The sequence below is a fragment of the Lissotriton helveticus genome, chromosome 11 (genome assembly GCF_964261635.1).
Source record: "Lissotriton helveticus chromosome 11, aLisHel1.1, whole genome shotgun sequence".
NCBI lineage: Eukaryota > Metazoa > Chordata > Amphibia > Caudata > Salamandridae > Lissotriton > Lissotriton helveticus.
The window spans coordinates 644,751,956-644,772,853 of NC_136072.1; the positions used below are offsets into that span (position 1 = coordinate 644,751,956).

At 46.9% G+C, this 20,898-nt stretch overlaps 1 protein-coding gene across 1 annotated transcript in view; it reads left to right on the top strand.

The window, feature by feature from the left end:
• ADAM9 (ADAM metallopeptidase domain 9) overlaps window positions 1-20,898 on the top strand; it is a 491,300-nt gene that overhangs the window by 159,567 nt on the left and 310,835 nt on the right. The window contains exon 4 of the mRNA XM_078666483.1: window positions 18,464-18,542. Within this exon, the coding sequence (XP_078522609.1) occupies window positions 18,464-18,542 (79 nt within the window). The remainder of the gene's footprint in view (window positions 1-18,463; window positions 18,543-20,898) is intronic.

Below are 20,898 nucleotides of genomic sequence, written 5' to 3' on the forward strand. Positions count from 1 at the left end.
GGAGTGGGTCACTGAGGGGACCTCTTGCCGTCCAATACTTGGGTATGCTTCTAAGAGTAGAGTTAAGGAAAATTTGAGCCAGAGTATAACACATTTACAAATGACATGTATATGTAGATATTTGAATGGTCCATATTTGTTGATAATAAAGGTACAAACTGGGCACACAGATGATAGAAGTGTGATGATAGAAAGTTAGCCCGATTTCCAAGTCCAGGAGAACCCACCCAAAGCACGGGGAAGGGGGCAGGCGAAGGTCCACGAGGGATCAAGGAGGTTTTGTTATGGAGGAACAAGTGTCTAATGATATCCATACACTGTTATTTTGAGATTTCCAAGGGGAATTCTGAAGAGAGATATTGTCTGCACCGCTTAAGAAGGAGATCAATTTCAGCCAGGCCTCAGAGGAGGAGGCAGCTGTGTTCTTCCAGTTGGCCAATATCGACTTACACGCCGAAGTCAGTAATATGTCCACTAGGAGTCTATCATTCTGTGTGTGGATTTGGGAATCTAGAAAACCTTGAATTAGTGAAAGAAACTCTTTGTTAAGACGGACCCCCACAAAGAGTGTAGATAAAGTCAAGCACACTGTCTCAAAAGGAGGAGACCATACTGCAGTAAAATAGAACATGACAGAGGTCCCCGATAGCTGCATTACAGTTCCAACTTGAAGGGTTATCTTTAAGAGACATTTTGTGGAGCTGTGACGGAGTCTAAAAGGATCTGTATAGAAGCCAGTAGTTTGTTTGGGAAAGTGCCGGAGAGAACTTGTGGGATATGCCTGTGGAGAAGCGTGGCTCAATGGTTAGAGCGGCAGACCCTGATGCAGAGGTCTGGCCCGGGACCAGGGTTCAATTCCCGCCTCGGCGGCTTTTGGACACAATTTCCCCGGACCTGATAATTCTCACCTCGGTGCCTAGTCTAATAATGGGTCCCACTCTGTGACTCCGGGCAATAGCTTGCTTAAACTCCACAACGGCCCGAGCAGCGCTTGGATGACTGGCTTCACCTTGGGGGTGCCCAGGAGGGGACATTTCACAGGAAAGCCAGGAAGGGTTCCACAGCGGTATGAATACAGCGCTACGAGACCCCAGGGTAGAAGGCGCTATATAAATACAAACACATTTACATTTACATGCCTGATTTTCAAATTAGTTTCTAGTTATCCGAAGGGATGGTTCCATGGCTATTCAATTTTTCTGAGACAGTTTTCATGAAGGATGTGGATTTGGGTTGTAAGAGGTGGTAGAACTTAGAGGCTTGGTGGCCTGACTTGTTAAAGGCCAGTATCGTCTTGATGATGGAGGGATCTTTGTCAGGAAAGTTTAACTTAGACAGGATTGTTTTAAGTTTAAGAAAGTCATAAAAGTCTATGTCTGAGAGGTTATACTGATGTTTAAATTCTCTGAAGGAGAGAGGGGCACCCGAGGAGCCCAGTAGTTTTGGAAAGTGGTTTCCTTTCGATGCCCACGATTTCCAGAATATGGTTTTTCCTTTGATTGTGATCTTTGCGTTAGTCCATAACAACATCATATTAGAATGAGTGAGAGAGGTCTCTAGGAGTTGATACATTTTTGGCAGAGGTCTTTTGGTATTGGAGAAGATGTATTTTCCAGAGGTAAGGGGTAATGTGTTAATAGGTAAAAGTGCAATAGTGTGAAGTGCACTGAGTAATTCTTTTTCGACTGATAGCCAGGTGTGGGTATAGTCAGGGGATGGGGAGAGCCAAGGAGAGCCTTGTCTGGCTAGGAAGACGGTTTGGTACTTTTTGAAATCCTATGCACACAATATCCCTAATATTCACGAGTGGAAGGAATAAGAGGCTAGGGGGTAATCAGGGTGAGCTGGCCTCCAAGTAATATAGGTACACACAACAAGAAGCTACCCTGAATGAGTCTGATTCTTAAGGCAAATGAAGGCGCACTATGCCTTATTCTCTGTGGTGTTGGTCATCTCGAAAACATTTACGGATTGTCCTCACACACCACCCGATGTCATGCTTCATCATCGGCAGTCCTCGCTCTCTAAAACCGTGATTGATAGAGTGCGGGCCTTCACCTGGAGAGAGGGAGGCACTTCTACAACTAAGTGGGGGCCCGTGCAGGAAGGTGAGTGAGTGATTTAAAAATTAATGCAAATTCCACATCAAATTGTATTTACGTGGTATTTGCTTAGTATTGAAACTTAGGGTGGGGACATGGGGGTTTAGTACCCCATCCCCATCAGTGTCGTCAACATGTTTCTGCCATTGTGGCCAGGAGGGTCCATGGCATTCATCAGGACGTGAAAAAGAGGGCTCCTATCCAGTCTCTAACAGCTAAGAAAAATCGACTTTCTCTTAGTCTGTTAGAGACTGTATAGGAGCGCTCTTTTTCACATCCTGATGAATGCCATGGACACTCCTGGCCTCGACGGCAGAAACATGTTGACTTTTTAAGGGGATTTGTTGAATTTTTTGCAATGATTTCTTTGTAATAAATTTTAAGCACATTACAAATGTAGGAACACCTTACATGGACCCTACGGCAATATATTTGTGCTAAGAATATTGCAGTAAACATAAGCCTTTGTGGTAGAGTAATGCTTGTGACCTTCATTTCCAAAGACCAGCTATCATTTTTTTGCTCCCACTGTGCAGAAGGCACTCAACCAACTGAACTATCTCACAGGGAATGATACACTTGGGGGCCGATAAAATACTGTTCGGAAGGGCTCCGAATCGGATTCGAGCTTGCCGGATCCGATTCAAAACCCTTGTTTCCGACCGAATCGTACCCAGTTCTGAGCGACAGATAGTGCTGTCCGGATTGGTTCCCAAATGAAATCGTTGAGGTCTAGCCTTTTGGAGCCGATTTGTACAGCTCTATAGACACGGTTTTCCGAGCGAGCGAATACGATGACCTATTCGGACAGCCGTTCCGATTAGGTTACCTCAGAACGAAACGACTGTCGGAATCGGTCTTTGTGGACTCTTAGCAGGCCCCCCTTCACCCGGGGCCCTCCGAATCTGACCCCTGGGGTCCCCAAGGGACACCCCTTTCCTACCATGCACTGTGTCCGCCACAGGGTGCAGGATTTTCCCCAGCCACCCCTTTCTTCAATCGGAGCCTGTGTTCTCGTTCGGAACACAGACTCCCATTGAAGTCAATTAGAGTCTGACCGAATCATATCCGGAAGCATCCGGATGTATCCAAATCGTTCGGTCGAACTGCCCCAATCCGAGTTGTCAGGAAAGCATTCCGGAACCGATTCGGTCTAAATGCTTTCCGAACTGGTTCTTAAACGGCCCCCTTGATCATGAAAGCTATCTTATTGCCATTGGAACCGTCAACCTGGAGCACGCACTCAAATTTTTGTAGCAATGATCCCAAGTTTTTACTCAGTAAGAGTCGGACCAGCCGTCCTGATATATTCGACGTTAGGGCAATCTTACATTTTTAGAGCGCGCTCTGATTTTTACACTACTGCCTAATAGAACCATGATTTCTGTGCCACTTTCAACGAAGACCTAAATGTGACTTGCAGTTTCACTTTTACCATTACATGAATGGCCCTAAATATGCCTTGCATAGCATGTTAGCTACAATGCCAGCATCGACACAAGGTGTTTTTTATAAAATGGGGTGGGGCTTGGTAGCTGAAAACAAGGTATATCAGAATCGGAAAAATTAATTGTGTTGATGCAGGTGTAGGGCGTGGTTAGGAGTTGGAACCCTGACCGGTATGAGCCAGCGCTTCATAAGACTGGTATATAAAAAATCTGACGTAATCCAAAACTTTACAGCCTTTAGCTGGGAAGTGACTCTCCCAAGCTGCTGAGTTGGAAACCGGGGTGGAACATGTTTCAGTTTCATTGCGAGCTCCAAGTGTGGGGGTAGGAATCTCAAGAGACCAGTTTGTGATAGTGGCAATAGAAGCTAAGTCTTGTGATATTTGAGGTGAGAAATTTAATTTAGCAACAATTACCTCAATGTGGGACTGCAAATTTGTGCAATCTGCATCCAACGGTTGTAGGAGGATGCATTTACCATCATGTTGCTCAATCTAGTAAGGTTTCAAGGATTGCAACTGACCATCCTTGACTCTGTGTAGATGGGGGCAAAGAGCCGAAGGCTTCACTCAGGAGAGGTTGTGCGGGGTGAGTCTGAGTACAGTGCAACGCAGAAATAGAAATACAATAACATATCAGTGTCCATCTTGGAGTTATGTGGACGCAACCCAGTTAATAACTTGTATATTAATTGTACTTACAGTATAAAGAGAATAGGTTCGGATAGAGAGCTCCCAGCACAATAAACACAATACTAAGCTCTTTATGACTGACGCATAGTCTTATACAATCAGCCAGTGTATCTCACTGGTGGAATAGTAATCTCAAAGGGATGATCAAACACTAGCAGAGAAGTTTCATACACAACACAGTACTACTGAAAGTGTTGTGTGGTTCCTATATATTCCTACAGAGAATCTGCGCGTTCGGATAACATGGATTGTGGGCTTGGTGGCAGACTGGCTCTGAGCACCCCCACCGGAAATGTTAGCCTTTTTGCATTAGCTAGCTCACAGTGCCACTATTATCTCCTCTTATCGGGGAGAGAATAGTTTCTAGCAACCTTAGAACATGATAACCCTGATCCCTCAGGATCGTGGAAACAATGTACTACTTTTCGCTCAGTCACTCGTGCTCACTTACTCGGTCTCAGAGAGATACACAGAAGAAACAGTAGGGCGTGTTACAATAAGTATTTATTGCACAGTTGTTCTTCTAGTGTAAAATAGATGTGCTGCAACAACCTTTAGACAGTAGAAGAGATATATGATCAGCAGTACGATGAATATAAAAGGATAGTACAGCTCTACCATTTTGCCATAGTCCTGAATACATACATGAATATAAAATGCATGATAAAAGAAAGTGCTTACTCCTACGATGCCTATCTAGATGCACCTAAGTGTACCTAGCATGTGAGTAGGTGTGAAGCCAAGAATCCCTCTAGTTTGTAGTCAAACCCCATTGCCTGAAGTGTGAGAATGTAGGAGCCTGTTCTGGTCTCGTGTTGGACACCCGCAAGGGATGTGTCAGACCACTGTCAGCTGGAGCATTTGCATGCAGGAGCCTCAGCTTCTCTGGTCAGTGTGTCGGCCTGGAAGTCTCAGTTCCCTCTTCCTAACACTATCAAGATGTGCTGTATTTATGCAGAAAGTATCTAGGGCTCCTTTGTCCCTTGTCTCATGTATCAGCCATTGTTGGATTTGAGGACGACGTATGGAATGAACCTTATATGTAGATATGGTTGGGTAGGTGGTGTAGCTCCTGCCTGGTTTCCAAGAACCCTTATGAATATTCATTCATACTGTGTGAGTCTATTGATGAAGTTATAGGACTCTATTGTTTAGGAGAAACCCTCCTTCTGCACCCAGGACTGGAACTAGGTAAAGGTTCAATCCTAAAGGGTTGATACTGTGTAGTATCGGGATAATGTAGGTGATGGTGTAGGGTATTACCTAGGCCTATATTAGGGTACTGATATGAAACTAACAAAACCAGGCCTCTGGCTAACCATTATGTAATGTCCGCAAACAGCTCTAATTTTTTAATGTTTGGAAATTTGTGAAATGTGCACTTTATAGTCTGCAAAAAGAAAGGCAGATCAGCAAAGCTGTGCAATACGAATGCCTTGTCTGGAGTTCGTAAACACCTTATGATGCGGGTACAGTTGGCGGAAATGAGGGGTGAAAATTAAGTTCCTGCGAAAACAGGTTACTTTGCATGTCTTAAGTTACTTTCAGGCCTTCTTAAGTGTTTCTAAACTTCAATTTAAGGCAACAGGCAGCAAATACAACAGCAACAATAGGAGCTCAGATTTCTACAAATCAAGTAAACAGAATTTGGAGACCTACGTGGGGGTACGGTGGATGTACACCAACCTTGCTGTGTCAATGGACACTCATGTGCAACAACCTAAGTGCTCAGAGTGAAACCTAAAGGTCTCTTGATCGGGTTAGCTTCATATCAGGCTAGCCATCCGGATCCTGGACCACTTTGTTTGACAAGATAAAGGGAACAGAGGTGAAAATGATATCAAAATAATAATGCGTTGGTACAGCGATGGAGGAGCTCTCAAAAGGTCATCTGTCTATCACCCAGATCGCCATCTCAAATATGCATGCAAGGCCTATCTCTCTGGCAGCTCTTCTTTATCACTGGTGTCAGGGTCTCAGCTGATGTTTGCAAAATAATTGTTGGCTTTGAGGTTGACTGCACGGTATCCTTCCCCTTAAGTGCAGGATTTCTTGAGTTCACTGGGGTATTCTCACTAGGCAAAGGCAGCAGCAGAACATACAAACACAGCTTGAGCAGGAGCATGTGGCCCACAGTTCAAGGTTTTTCAGATTAGACATAGTTGAGTAACAATGATTCCAGGAAAGGCCAAGTTAAAAGCAGTTCCCCGTGTTCTGCAGGGCACCTCCATGTTGTATATAGAACGGGGCAATTGGAAGCAGAATAATGCCCACTCGGTACAAATGAATCTATGGACCTTTACAATTGAAAAGTACCAGTCAGTCTGGCAGGAGGCTGTATTTCCCCTTCAGAGTAGTGTTTGGGTAACTAGGGGCCTCTGTCTGCATGCAAGTACTTAGGTTGAACCCTCCCTCCAGGGAATTTTCTGCCAATAAAGATAGTGTATTTCCCGTCGACCTCATTCGTACTTATGGCAAAGGGCGCTAGCATGAACATGTAACCCTATATTAGGTAGGGTAATATTCTGCTGCCTTATCATAGTTCCTACACACTAATGTAAACAAAGGGTTATCCCAGCTATAGCACCTCATTAACCCCTTCCGTGCTCCCATCAGTCGTTGGCCGACAGGAGCACTCCCTCCCCAGTGCTGGCCGACGAAGCCCCACCCACCCTTTAGAACGCCCGCATCGCGGTGGAAAAACCGCCGTGGTTAAGGCTTTAATGTTCACGAACATTGTTTAATTTAAAACATATATGCAGACATAGGGGGGCTCCTGATGCCAGGGCTGGGTCGAGGCGGCTGAGTGGACTATCCTCTTAGACTAAAGGGTGGGTAGATAAATTGAGGTTTCCCCTCTCAGAGGTGAGCTTGAGATACCTAATCCTTAGTATGGGGGTTGCTTCGGAGTAGGGGCTCTTAGAACTGTTGCATAAACAAAAGAAATTGGGAAGTTCAGATGCGCAGGGAAAATGGTGGGGCGTCAATGGTACAGAGTTATTTTTTTATTGTATTTCTTTATTGGCAGGTTAAAACACAATACAGTGTACAGTGCAGTATCATTAAGAAGAAATCTCTGAGCAACAAGTATATGCATAAGCTATAGCAGGTATCTGCCGATCAGTAATGTAAGTCAGCATATAACGAATATCACGAGCAGTCAAAAAGGGATTCAAGGATATCTGCTAGCGAACGGTTTGGGAATATCACTATCTTCGCCACCAAAGTACACATACTTATCACATACTATAACCAATAAAGTTTCAATTCATGAAGGAGGAAATAAACGTTTTTATGGAACTCCCAGCCCTCCCGACCCGGTCCATGGCTTCCATTCAGTATCACAGTATTCATCAAATAGTGGGTTCCAGTTCTGGTCACAATGCCGCCTCCTGAAATCAATTGAATGTAGTGTTTCACACTTGTTCAGGTGTATAGCACAAATCCATCGGGCCGCTCCCCGGTCCTCTCCCTAATCCTCTCCCGGGGGGTTCTCCCCAATCCTCTCCTGGGCGGTTTTCCCCAGGGGGCTCCAGTAATGCTTGTGTCTCCAAGCCAGCAGGACAACTGTTGCCTTCGCATCCCTGCGCTTTTATCTCATGTGTGCCTCTTCAGCCCCAGCCCATTCAAGTAGGTCCCGTTTCCAGGCCTCAGCCGTTGTAGGTTGAGGACTAAGCCAACTGATCGCTATATGTCCTTTTGCCACAGTAAACCCCAGTATTGTGTATCTCCTTCTCCGCGTCTTTTTTGGGTTGATGGGGATATGGCCAAGTACACACTGGACAATCTGCTGGAGGACGTCCCAGCTAGTAGTGTGTTTGATATGGGACAGTACTTCCACCCAATAAGGTATAATAGCAGTACAGTGCCACAACATATGCAAAAACAATAATTGATGGACAGAATGCAGAACAATGTCATGCATTCACCCCAGTACAGAGATCTGGGCCTAAATCCATCTTTTTTTGCACTCCACACCACCCCAGGTCAGACAAGGCCCTATGCAAATCAGCCTTGACCCTGTGCCTCATGGGAACAGTCCAGCCCGAACTGCCAAGCCATGTCTTTCCTGGACTGGAATCAAGCATCCAAGGACCGGTTTCTGGCTATCAGCCGTCATCAGCCTGGATAGCTTGACTCCAGTGGTGTGGAGAGCATGGGACTCACGTCTGAGCATACCCATCCCACTCGGGGTGACAAATGCAAAAACAACAATTGATGGACAGAATGCAGAACAATGTCATACATTCACCCCAGTACAGAGATCTGGGCCTAAATCCATCGTTTTTTTGCACTCCACACCACCCCAGGTCAGACATGGCCCTATGCAAATCAGCCTTGACCCTGTGCCTCATGGGAACAGTCCAGCCCGAACTGCCAAGCCATGTCTTTCCTGGACCGGAATCAAGCATCCAAGGACCGGTTTCTGGCTATCAGCCGTCATCAGCCTGGATAGCTTGACTCCAGTGGTGTGGAGAGCATGGGACTCACGTCTGAGCATACCCATCCCACTCGGGGTGACAAATGCAAAAACAACAATTGATGGACAGAATGCAGAACAATGTCATACATTCACCCCAGTACAGAGATCTGGGCCTAAATCCATCGTTTTTTTGCACTCCACACCACCCCAGGTCAGACATGGCCCTATGCAAATCAGCCTTGACCCTGTGCCTCATGGGAACAGTCCAGCCCGAACTGCCAAGCCATGTCTTTCCTGAACCGGAATCAAGCATCCAAGGACCGGTTTCTGGCTATCAGCCGTCATCAGCCTGGATAGCTTGACTCCAGTGGTGTGGAGAGCATGGGACTCACGTCTGAGCATACCCATCCCACTCGGGGTGACAAATGCAAAAACAACAATTGATGGACAGAATGCAAACCAATGTCATACATTCACCCCAGTACAGAGATCTGGGCCTAAATCCATCGTTTTTTTGCACTCCACACCACCCCAGGTCAGACATGGCCCTATGCAAATCAGCCTTGACCCTGTGCCTCATGGGAACAGTCCAGCCCGAACTGCCAAGCCATGTCTTTCCTGGACCGGAATCAAGCATCCAAGGACCGGTTTCTGGCTATCAGCCGTCATCAGCCTGGATAGCTTGACTCCAGTGGTGTGGAGAGCATGGGACTCACGTCTGAGCATACCCATCCCACTCGGGGTGACAAATGCAAAAACAACAATTGATGGACAGAATGCAGAACAATGTCATACATTCACCCCAGTACAGAGATCTGGGCCTAAATCCATCGGTTTTTTTGCACTCCACACCACCCCAGGTCAGACATGGCCCTATGCAAATCAGCCTTGACCCTGTGCCTCATGGGAACAGTCCAGCCCGAACTGCCAAGCCATGTCTTTCCTGGACCGGAATCAAGCATCCAAGGACCGGTTTCTGGCTATCAGCCGTCATCAGCCTGGATAGCTTGACTCCAGTGGTGTGGAGAGCATGGGACTCACGTCTGAGCATACCCATCCCACTCGGGGTGACAAATGCAAAAACAACAATTGATGGACAGAATGCAGAACAATGTCATACATTCACCCCAGTACAGAGATCTGGGCCTAAATCCATCGTTTTTTTTCACTCCACACCACCCCAGGTCAGACATGGCCCTATGCAAATCAGCCTTGACCCTGTGCCTCATGGGAACAGTCCAGACCGAACTGCCAAGCCATGTCTTTCCTGGACCGGAATCAAGCATCCAAGGACCGGTTTCTGGCTATCAGCCGTCATCAGCCTGGATAGCTTGACTCCAGTGGTGTGGAGAGCATGGGACTCACGTCTGAGCATACCCATCCCACTCGGGGTGACAAATGCAAAAACAACAATTGATGGACAGAATGCAGAACAATGTCATACATTCACCCCAGTACAGAGATCTGGGCCTAAATCCATCGTTTTTTTGCACTCCACACCACCCCAGGTCAGACATGGCCCTATGCAAATCAGCCTTGACCCTGTGCCTCATGGGAACAGTCCAGCCCGAACTGCCAAGCCATGTCTTTCCTGGACCGGAATCAAGCATCCATGGACCGGTTTCTGGCTATCAGCCGTCATCAGCCTGGATAGCTTGACTCCAGTGGTGTGGAGAGCATGGGACTCACGTCTGAGCATACCCATCCCACTCAGGGTGACAAATGTAAAAACAACAATTGATGGACAGAATGCAGAACAATGTCATACATTCACCCCAGTACAGAGATCTGGGCCTAAATCCATCGTTTTTTTTCACTCCACACCACCCCAGGTCAGACATGGCCCTATGCAAATCAGCCTTGACCCTGTGCCTCATGGGAACAGTCCAGACCGAACTGCCAAGCCATGTCTTTCCTGGACCGGAATCAAGCATCCAAGGACCGGTTTCTGGCTATCAGCCGTCATCAGCCTGGATAGCTTGACTCCAGTGGTGTGGAGAGCATGGGACTCACGTCTGAGCATACCCATCCCACTCGGGGTGACAAATGCAAAAACAACAATTGATGGACAGAATGCAGAACAATGTCATACATTCACCCCAGTACAGAGATCTGGGCCTAAATCCATCGTTTTTTTGCACTCCACACCACCCCAGGTCAGATATGGCCCTATGCAAATCAGCCTTTACCCTGTACCTCATGGGAACAGTCCAGCCCGAACTGCCAAGCCATGTCTTTCCTGGACCGGAATCAAGCATCCAAGGACCGGTTTCTGGCTATCAGCCGTCATCAGCCTGGATGGCTTGACTCCAGTGGTGTAGAGAGCATGGGACTCACATCTGAGCATACCCATCGAGTGGGACGGGTATGCTCAGACGTGAGTCCCGTGCTCTCCATGCCACTGGAATCAAGCTATCCAGGCTGAAGAGGGCTGAAAGCCCGAAACCGGTCCTTGGATGCTTGTTTCCAGTCCAGGGAGGACCTGGCTTAGCAGTTCGGGCTGGACTGTTCCCATTGGGCACAGGGTCAAGACTGATTTGCATATAGCTGGGTTCAAACTGGAAAGACATGGTGAGCAAAAAAACGATGGATTTAGGCCCAGATCTCTGTACTGGGGTGAATGTATGACATTGTTCTGCATTCTGTCCATCACCTGTTGTTTTGCATTTGTCACCCCGAGTGGGACGGGTATGCTCAGACGTGAGTCCCGTGCTCTCCATGCCACTGGAATCAAGCTATCCAGGCTGAAGAGGGCTGAAAGCCCGAAACCGGTCCTTGGATACTTGTTTCCAGTCCAGGGAGGACCTGGCTTAGCAGTTCGGGCTGGACTGTTCCCTTTGGGCACAGGGTCAAGACTGATTTGCATATAGCTGGGTTCAAACTGGAAAGGCATTGTGAGCAAAAAAACGATGGATTTAGGCCCAGATCTCTGTACTGGGGTGAATGTATGACATTGTTCTGCATTCTGTCCATCACCTGTTGTTTTGCATTTGTCACCCCGAGTGGGACGGGTATGCTCAGACGTGAGTCCCGTGCTCTCCATGCCACTGGAATCAAGCTATCCAGACTGAAGAGGGCTGAAAGCCCGAAACCGGTCCTTGGATGCTTGTTTCCAGTCCAGGGAGGACCTGGCTTAGCAGTTCGGGCTGGACAGTTCCCATTGGGCACAGGGTCAAGACTGATTTGCATATAGCTGGGTTCAAACTGGAAAGGCATGGTGAGCAAAAAAACGATGGATTTAGGCCCAGATCTCTGTACTGGGGTGAATGTATGACATTGTTCTGCATTCTGTCCATCACCTGTTGTTTTGCATTTGTCACCCCGAGTGGGACGGGTATGCTCAGACGTGAGTCCCGTGCTCTCCATGCTACTGGAATCAAGCTATCCAGGCTGAAGAGGGCTGAAAGCCCGAAACCGGTCCTTGGATGCTTGTTTCTAGTCCAGGGAGGACCTGGCTTAGCAGTTCGGGCTGGACTTGTCCCATTGGGCACAGGGTCTAGACTGATTTGCATACAGCTGGGTTCAAACTGGAAAGGCATGGTGAGCAAAAAAACAATGGATTTAGGCCCAGATCTCTGTACTGGGGTGAATGTATGACATTGTTCTGCCTTCTGTCCATCACCTGTTGTTTTGCATTTGTCACCCCGAGTGGGACGGGTATGCTCAGACGTGAGTCCCGTGCTCTCCATGCCACTGGAATCAAGCTATCCAGGCTGAAGAGGGCTGAAAGCCCGAAACCGGTCCTTGGATGCTTGTTTCCAGTCCAGGGAGGACCTGGCTTAGCAGTTCGGGCTGGACTGTTCCCATTGGGCACAGGGTCAAGACTGATTTGCATATAGCTGGGTTCAAACTGGAAAGGCATGGTGAGCAAAAAAACTATGGATTTAGGCCCAGATCTCTGTACTGGGGTGAATGTATGACATTGTTCTGCATTCTGTCCATCACCTGTTGTTTTGCATTTGTCACCCCGAGTGGGACGGGTATGCTCAGACGTGAGTCCCGTGCTCTCCATGCCACTGGAATCAAGCTATCCAGGCTGAAGAGGGCTGAAAGCCCGAAACCGGTCCTTGGATGCTTGTTTCCAGTCCATAGAGGACCTGGCTTAGCAGTTCGGGCTGGACTTGTCCCATTGGGCACAGGGTCTAGACTGATTTGCATATAGCTGGGTTCAAACTGGAAAGGCATGGTGAGCGAAAAAACGATGGATTTAGGCCCAGATCTCTGTACTGGGGTGAATGTATGACATTGTTCTGCATTCTGTCCATCACCTGTTGTTTTGCATTTGTCACCCCGAGTGGGACGGGTATGCTCAGACGTGAGTCCCGTGCTCTCCATGCCACTGGAATCAAGCTATCCAGGCGGAAGTGGGCTGAAAGCCCGAAACGGTCCTTGGATGCTTGTTTCCAGTCCAGGGAGGACCTGGCTTAGCAGTTCGGGCTGGACTGTTCCCATTGGGCACAGGGTCTAGACTGATTTGCATATAGCTGGGTTCAAACTGGAAAGGCATGGTGAGCAAAAAAACGATGGATTTAGGCCCAGATCTCTGTACTGGGGTGAATGTATGACATTGTTCTGCATTCTGTCCATCACCTGTTGTTTTGCATTTGTCACCCCGAGTGGGACGGGTATGCTCAGACGTGAGTCCCGTGCTCTCCATGCCACTGGAATCAAGCTATCCAGGCTGAAGAGGGCTGAAAGCCCGAAACCGGTCCTTGGATGCTTGTTTCCAGTCCAGGGAGGACCTGGCTTAGCAGTTCGGGTTGGACTGTTCCCATTGGGCACAGGGTCAAGACTGATTTGCATATAGCTGGGTTCAAACTGGAAAGGCATGGTGAGCAAAAAAACGATGGATTTAGGCCCAGATCTCTGTACTGGGGTGAATGTATGACATTGTTCTGCATTCTGTCCATCACCTGTTGTTTTGCATTTGTCACCCCGAGTGGGACGGGTATGCTCAGACGTGAGTCCCGTGCTCTCCATGCCACTGGAATCAAGCTATCCAGGCTGAAGAGGGCTGAAAGCCCGAAACCGGTCCTTGGATGCTTGTTTCTAGTCCAGGGAGGACCTGGCTTAGCAGTTCGGGCTGGACTGTTCCCATTGGGCACAGGGTCAAGACTGATTTGCATATAGCTGGGTTCAAACTGGAAAGGCACGGTGAGCAAAAAAACGATGGATTTAGGCCCAGATCTCTGTACTGGGGTGAATGTATGACATTTTTCTGCATTCTGTCCATCACCTGTTGTTTTGCATTTGTCACCCCGAGTGGGACGGGTATGCTCAGACGTGAGTCCCGTGCTCTCCATGCCACTGGAATCAAGCTATCCAGGCTGAAGAGGGCTGAAAACCCGAAACCGGTCCTTGGATGCTTGTTTCCAGTCCAGGGAGGACCTGGCTTAGCAGTTCGGGCTGGACTGTTCCCATTGGGCACAGGGTCAAGACTGATTTGCATATAGCTGGGTTCAAACTGGAAAGGCATGGTGAGCAAAAAAACTATGGATTTAGGCCCAGATCTCTGTACTGGGGTGAATGTATGACATTGTTCTGCATTCTGTCCATCACCTGTTGTTTTGCATTTGTCACCCCGAGTGGGACGGGTATGCTCAGACGTGAGTCCTGTGCTCTCCATGCCACTGGAATCAAGCTATCCAGGCTGAAGAGGGCTGAAAGCCCGAAACCGGTCCTTGGATGCTTGTTTCCAGTCCAGGGAGGACCTGGCTTAGCAGTTCGGGCTGGACTGTTCCCATTGGGCACAGGTTCAAGACTGATTTGCATATAGCTGGGTTCAAACTGGAAAGGCATGGTGAGCAAAAAAACGATGGATTTAGGCCCAGATCTCTGTACTGGGGTGAATGTATGACATTGTTCTGCATTCTGTCCATCACCTGTTGTTTTGCATTTGTCACCCCGAGTGGGACGGGTATGCTCAGACGTGAGTCCCGTGCTCTCCATGCCACTGGAATCAAGCTATCCAGGCTGAAGAGGGCTGAAAGCCCGAAACCGGTCCTTGGATGCTTGTTTCCAGTCCAGGGAGGACCTGGCTTAGCAGTTCGGGCTGGACTGTTCCCATTGGGCACAGGGTCAAGACTGATTTGCATATAGCTGCGTTCAAACTGGAAAGGCATGGTGAGCAAAAAAACGATGGATTTAGGCCCAGATCTCTGTACTGGGGTGAATGTATGACATTGTTCTGCATTCTGTCCATCACCTGTTGTTTTGCATTTGTCACCCCGAGTGGGACGGGTATGCTCAGACGTGAGTCCCGTGCTCTCCATGCCACTGGAATCAAGCTATCCAGGCTGAAGAGGGCTGAAAGCCCGAAACCGGTTCTTGGATGCTTGTTTCCAGTCCAGGGAGGACCTGGCTTAGCAGTTCGGGCTGGACTGTTCCCATTGGGCACAGGGTCAAGACTGATTTGCATATAGCTGCGTTCAAACTGGAAAGGCATGGTGAGCAAAAAAACGATGGATTTAGGCCCAGATCTCTGTATTGGGGTGAATGTATGACATTGTTCTGCATTCTGTCCATCACCTGTTGTTTTGCATTTGTCACCCCGAGTGGGACGGGTATGCTCAGACGTGAGTCCCGTGCTCTCCATGCCACTGGAATCAAGCTATCCAGGCTGAAGAGGGCTGAAAGCCCGAAACCGGTACTTGGATGCTTGTTTCCAGTCCAGGGAGGACCTGGCTTAGCAGTTCGGGCTGGACTGTTCCCATTGGGCACAGGGTCAAGTCTGATTTGCATATAGCTGGGTTCAAACTGGAAAGGCATGGTGAGCAAAAAAACGATGGATTTAGGCCCAGATCTCTGTACTGGGGTGAATGTATGACATTGTTCTGCATTCTGTCCATCACCTGTTGTTGTGCAGTGCCACAACATATGCAGAAAATCTGCTGTTGCTGCACCGCAGCTGGGACAACACTGCTCCATAGTTGGGTAGACGGAGTGCAATCTCTTAGGGGATAAGTACACAAAATGAACAATATTATATTGCATCTGCTTACATCTGGCACAAATTGAAACCTTTCTTACCCCAGCATGAATTTTTACCAGTCTTTGGGACTAATAAGCTTGTCACTAAAGCACTGCCAGGCCTGTTCTAACTATGCCTATTTGTGCGCAGCGCCCAGTATAAGTGTGTAATGAACCGTCACCCACCTGTCATAGACCGCGACGTCACCAGGGCATGCGATGGTTCAGGGACCTCAGGGAAGGTTTGCCACAGTCTGTGCATCTTGGCTGCAGTTTTGCCGGATTGCAAGAATCTTTCCCCTCCTATATCGAAAGTATCCATTGCCTCCTGCATAGTGATCGAACACCCCTCCGGATAGAGGTCTGTCAACATTATGCAACCACCCTCATGCCATTTATTGACTGCCATAGGGTCTATTAGTTGAGCAAATGGGTACATTATCCAGATTTCTTAAATCCAGGGCATACGGCGTATGTCAGATTACTTGTTGTGCCGTTCTGTTCCAAAGTCTACCCATGAGACGGATCAGATATTGAAAGTGAATTGGGATGGCCCACCCACGCATTAACAACTCTCCAAGCTGGTGCCCATCATGTGTGGCATCTAATAAGGATCTCTCCCAGTTTGGGACACCATCCAGCCAATGTGTGGCATGCTGTAGATGGGCTGCTAGGTAATAGAGCTTCAAACTTGGGACCTCCATCCCTCCCTTGTCCCACTTTGTCTTAAGTGTATTGAGACCTACTCTGCCTCTCTTACCTGCCCAGAGGAGCTCCACAAACTTGGAATCAAGTTTCCAAAATACTCCTGAGGTATCTCATACACAGCTCCCTGCAAGACATACAAACACTGGGGCAATATCACCATTTTCATTAGTCTAATTGTACCCATAACAGGCAGTTTAAGGGTGTTCCAGAATACAATTGCGGGGTGCAGATTGCGAAGTACCATGCCCATGTTTAAACCAGCAGTACAGAGTTATTGGGCTTAACTGTTTACACGGATTTTATGCATGTTAAAAAGCCTGGTGGTACAGGGGAATGCTGATCAATACTGCCTGTCATTGGGAATTGATGAGAATCTATAGTGCAATGGCGACACAACTTGAAAAAGTGGCATACTAATAGGCAACAAAATTACATTTCAGAAGCAATAATTCTAAAGAGACAGCCAAGAGGATGCATAGTGTAGGAGTCTCTAAAGACTGCTCTGACAACCTGCTCGTGCTCTCCGCCGGGACCGTGACCACAACTGGAGCCGAGACTCGCTCGGAACTTCCATACCATGGAGATCGCGCACGCGGCTCCGCTGTAATTCCGGCCCTCTTTATCAAAAAGGTTTCACTTGCGACATATTCACGGTCCCTGCAGCCACTGTGCTACTTTCAGCCGTCTTAGGTGCTTATCAGGCACGACCGACGGCATCTTCAATATTTACCTAGAACCCACCGGCATAACAGCTTGGGTATCTAGAGCAATTATATACAGGCATGTCATCTTAAATGTCCTGAAGGTGATCCCACTGATTTTAATAGGGATCGAAACATCGTCGACAAACTGTACACCATATACATTGACAAAATTGCAATGTTGAACTTGTAGTGGTGTGCTCACAATATTCTGTGGGTTGTATCTATATCTAATGTAAATGCAGACACGTTTTCCTTGCCTGAAACCCTTCCCTTAATGTTGTTTCATATGTTTGTCAGTATATGCAGGTTGTGTCCCGCTTGAATTTTTCTCCTATTTCTGTTTTGCTAGTCTATTGTATATTAAAAACTGTCCGGCTGGACAGATAATATAGCACTGAATGGGTCTATATTAATTTACACTCTATCTAATTGTCTAGGGACCATTGTTTTTAGAAATAACGTACCCAAGGTCCCTGACCAATTGCATATTGGGTTACCTTGTGTTTTGTAACAATAGTGTAGGAGAGTCAGCATTGTAGACACTCATATTATTTGATTATGGCAAACCGGGAACAAACTCACGCATGGTCTTGAATGTGAGAGTATGTCCTCCTAGTCTGGTGCATGAGTTCTTACTGAAAATGTTTTGCATGCTGGAGCTAGTGTTGTGTGAGTTGTGATCACTCTCGCTGGTTGCCTGTTTTCTAAACTGCTGGTCAGTCCTAAATGTACTTTAGGCTGAAGCCTAAAATGCCATCTTGTCATCTTGGAATACCATGAGATTTGTTTATGCATTGTTTCCATTCCTCTTTTTGTTGAACTGCTTGGAGCGTCATTACCCTAGAGGGTATCCAGGCACTGGATGCGGGGACTGCTGCTGGGAGTTGTCAGTTGAATATCCAGGTTTTAAGGCCATCTCTGAAATTCTGTAGGGTGGGTGTAGTCCAGAGGTGGAGTGGGAGGCCATTCCAGGTTTTGGCTGCATGGTAGGAGAAGGTGCTGCCCCTTCTGTTTTTGTGGAAGTGGGCATGTGGGCAAGGGAGAGGGAGGCGAAGCACAGTTATCTGCCGGGTTGGTGGAAGTTCAGTCTGTGGTTGAGGTAGTTTGGTCCTTTGTTGTTCAGGGATCTGTAGGCGTAGGTCAGCAGTTTGAACTGTCACCTTTTTTGGACGTCGATCCAGTGAAATGCTCTGCGGTGGGGGTAATGTTCTCGGGAGGTCAATGATGATTGATTTCCTGCCTCTCTTATCAATGCAATATGGCCAGCTACCCAAAAGAGATGCTGACAGTTGAAAAGTAGTTAGCGATAGAGGTAACATGGACAAAGACTTTCATGAATGCATACTTAATCACGCTTTTGGAGTACGATTGACTGTAATAACTTAAAAATAATAACTTTTTTTTTTTTTTTTTTCAGAGAATTTTTATCCAAGCATTTTGTTGTATATACTTATAGCGAGAATGGGACTCTGCTTACGGATCGCCCCACAGTAAAGGTTGGTCTCTGATTTCTCTACACACACTTTAAAACATGTTGTCTTCTACAGGACTTACTAGAGTTGCTTGTTATATCCACGTACAGCATAACATGCCTTTGATTTTCCTTTGTCTTGCTATCTAGCAGTCCACATCAATATGCATTAGACAGGTTTATTATTCGTACAGTACACAATGACCATAGCTGTGGAAGATACCTGTCACTAAGCACACAGGTTGAATATTTACTATTTATGTACTGGGTCAGGTCGTTGAGTCAGTGAAAAGCTCTCGCTTGGGTGGGCTGGATGTAGAGTTTTGGCATTTCTGCCAATGGGGAAATGTCTTCCATTAATAAATGGAATTTAGAACTAAAAAGGCTAAGCAGTATTAATTTTGGAAAGTGCCTTTTTACAAATTCTGCCTCCTTCTTAACCCCCTTCGTGATGGCTGTCTTGAGATCATGTGCTTGATTCAAGAACATGTACAGTCCTCACTTTAATTTTCTTCACCGATATTGAACTTAACTTTTCATCAGGGAACTTGTATAGGGCCTTCCACACTGAACAAAGCTCTTGCAGAGAATGTGTACATAATCACAATAAAACCACCCTTTTATTTAAGAGTACAGCATTCATTTCATCAGCAATCAAAGAGCAGTAACTTATTAGAAACGTATTGATCACTGATCAGCTATTATTTTAGAGATTCTTTTTTTTGATAATCAACTTTATTGATTTTTAAAAAAAAACAGGAACATATAAATTTATTGGTAGCAAATCCAGCATTATACTTAGCGAGATTACACCACACACGATCGACAAAGAATATAGTTGGCTCAGCAGGATTGGATGTGACACTCCCAAAACAAAGTACACAGACAAGATCACTCGGAACCTCACACAGGTAACAGGTTGAACCATTTGCCCCACACTTTATTGAATAGCTCAGGGCATCCCCTAGCTTCGAAGAGGGGCTCTTCCTGCGCTCCACACCAATCCACGCCCCTCCTCCATGTCCGCACGTTGGGCGCCTTAGCCTGAGACCAAAGCGCAGCTATATCTCTTTTCGCGAACGCCACCGCTGTCCCCAGGAAACGCTTATCTGCTCTGGAGCCATCAAGGCCGTCAAACACTCTCAGCAGCAGGCGCTTCGGGTCATGGGGAACCTCCCAACCTAGGGCCTGTGTAAGGTCACGCTCCACCCTTCTCCAGAACGGCGCCATACCATGTGATAGAAATCTGCTGGGGCAGACTCTCAGCGCGTGCAGGCCGGGGATGGTCGCATACGGGCCTATTGTAGAGAATCTAAAGTTAGAAAAAAGAGACATTATCTGACGTGGACTGTCTGATGTTCATTGTCTCCCTGGGTTGATATGTGACTTGTGGCTGCATTATGAGAGGCTCTGTAAATATACTGGATTTTCCTCGTCCTCAGAGTTACCGATTTGTATGATACCTGTAACGCAGGGAATGGGGAAAACCAGGCCCATTACCAATTGGTTATATATATTATCACAAAAAGGAGAGGGGGTTCAAGGAGATCCAGCGACCGGCAAGGGTTAGCTCCCCAACCAATACTTATATCACAATCAAATAATCCTTGGGTCTAAACAACAGTAGCTGTCAAAGTGAAGATCGAGCCGCAGAGGAATATCTCTTTAAAAGGGCAAGATCCGTCACCCACCGAGGTGGCATGCTTCATCATTGGGATTCTCCTTATGCTGTGATGCCTAGTCACGGCACATGCTACAACCCCCTCTCTACAAGGTAGGAGCTCAGGGATGTTTTGAAAAGAGGAATGTATACTAAATACCACAGTGATGAGCTCCCTATTACCTTCTCAGTTCGGCCCCCCAATAATTCCTAATTTTCACTGTACTTTCACATGAAAATGTTGGTTATTTTAAGCAGCCAAGCTCTATGGGTGAAAGTAAAGAGATCTCCAGTGTTCTTGCGGTTCTCATAATTTTGTTTTGGCGGTAGCTGCTGCTGCCTGCCTCATCGCACTCAAGAGTCCTCGCATGTATGACCCACTATTGTTTGAGTGAGAGGAAATGCAAAGCTGATTAGAGCGCACTTGAATATACACGATTCTTAGATATGACTTGTATACTTTGCAGTTCTCACGGGTTGGCAAACCTTCAAAGTACAGTAGTTTCAGCAGCCATAAAACTCATTTTTACTTGAACTGGTATTTGTCTTCTTCCACGATTAATGCATATATATATATATATATATATATATACATATATATATATATATATATATATATATAAACACCAGAACCACCTCCTCCTCACAAAAGAAATAAAGCACACTCTATTTAAAGTTTTATATAGCGCTGGCTAGACCCGAAGGTATCAGAGCGCTTTAC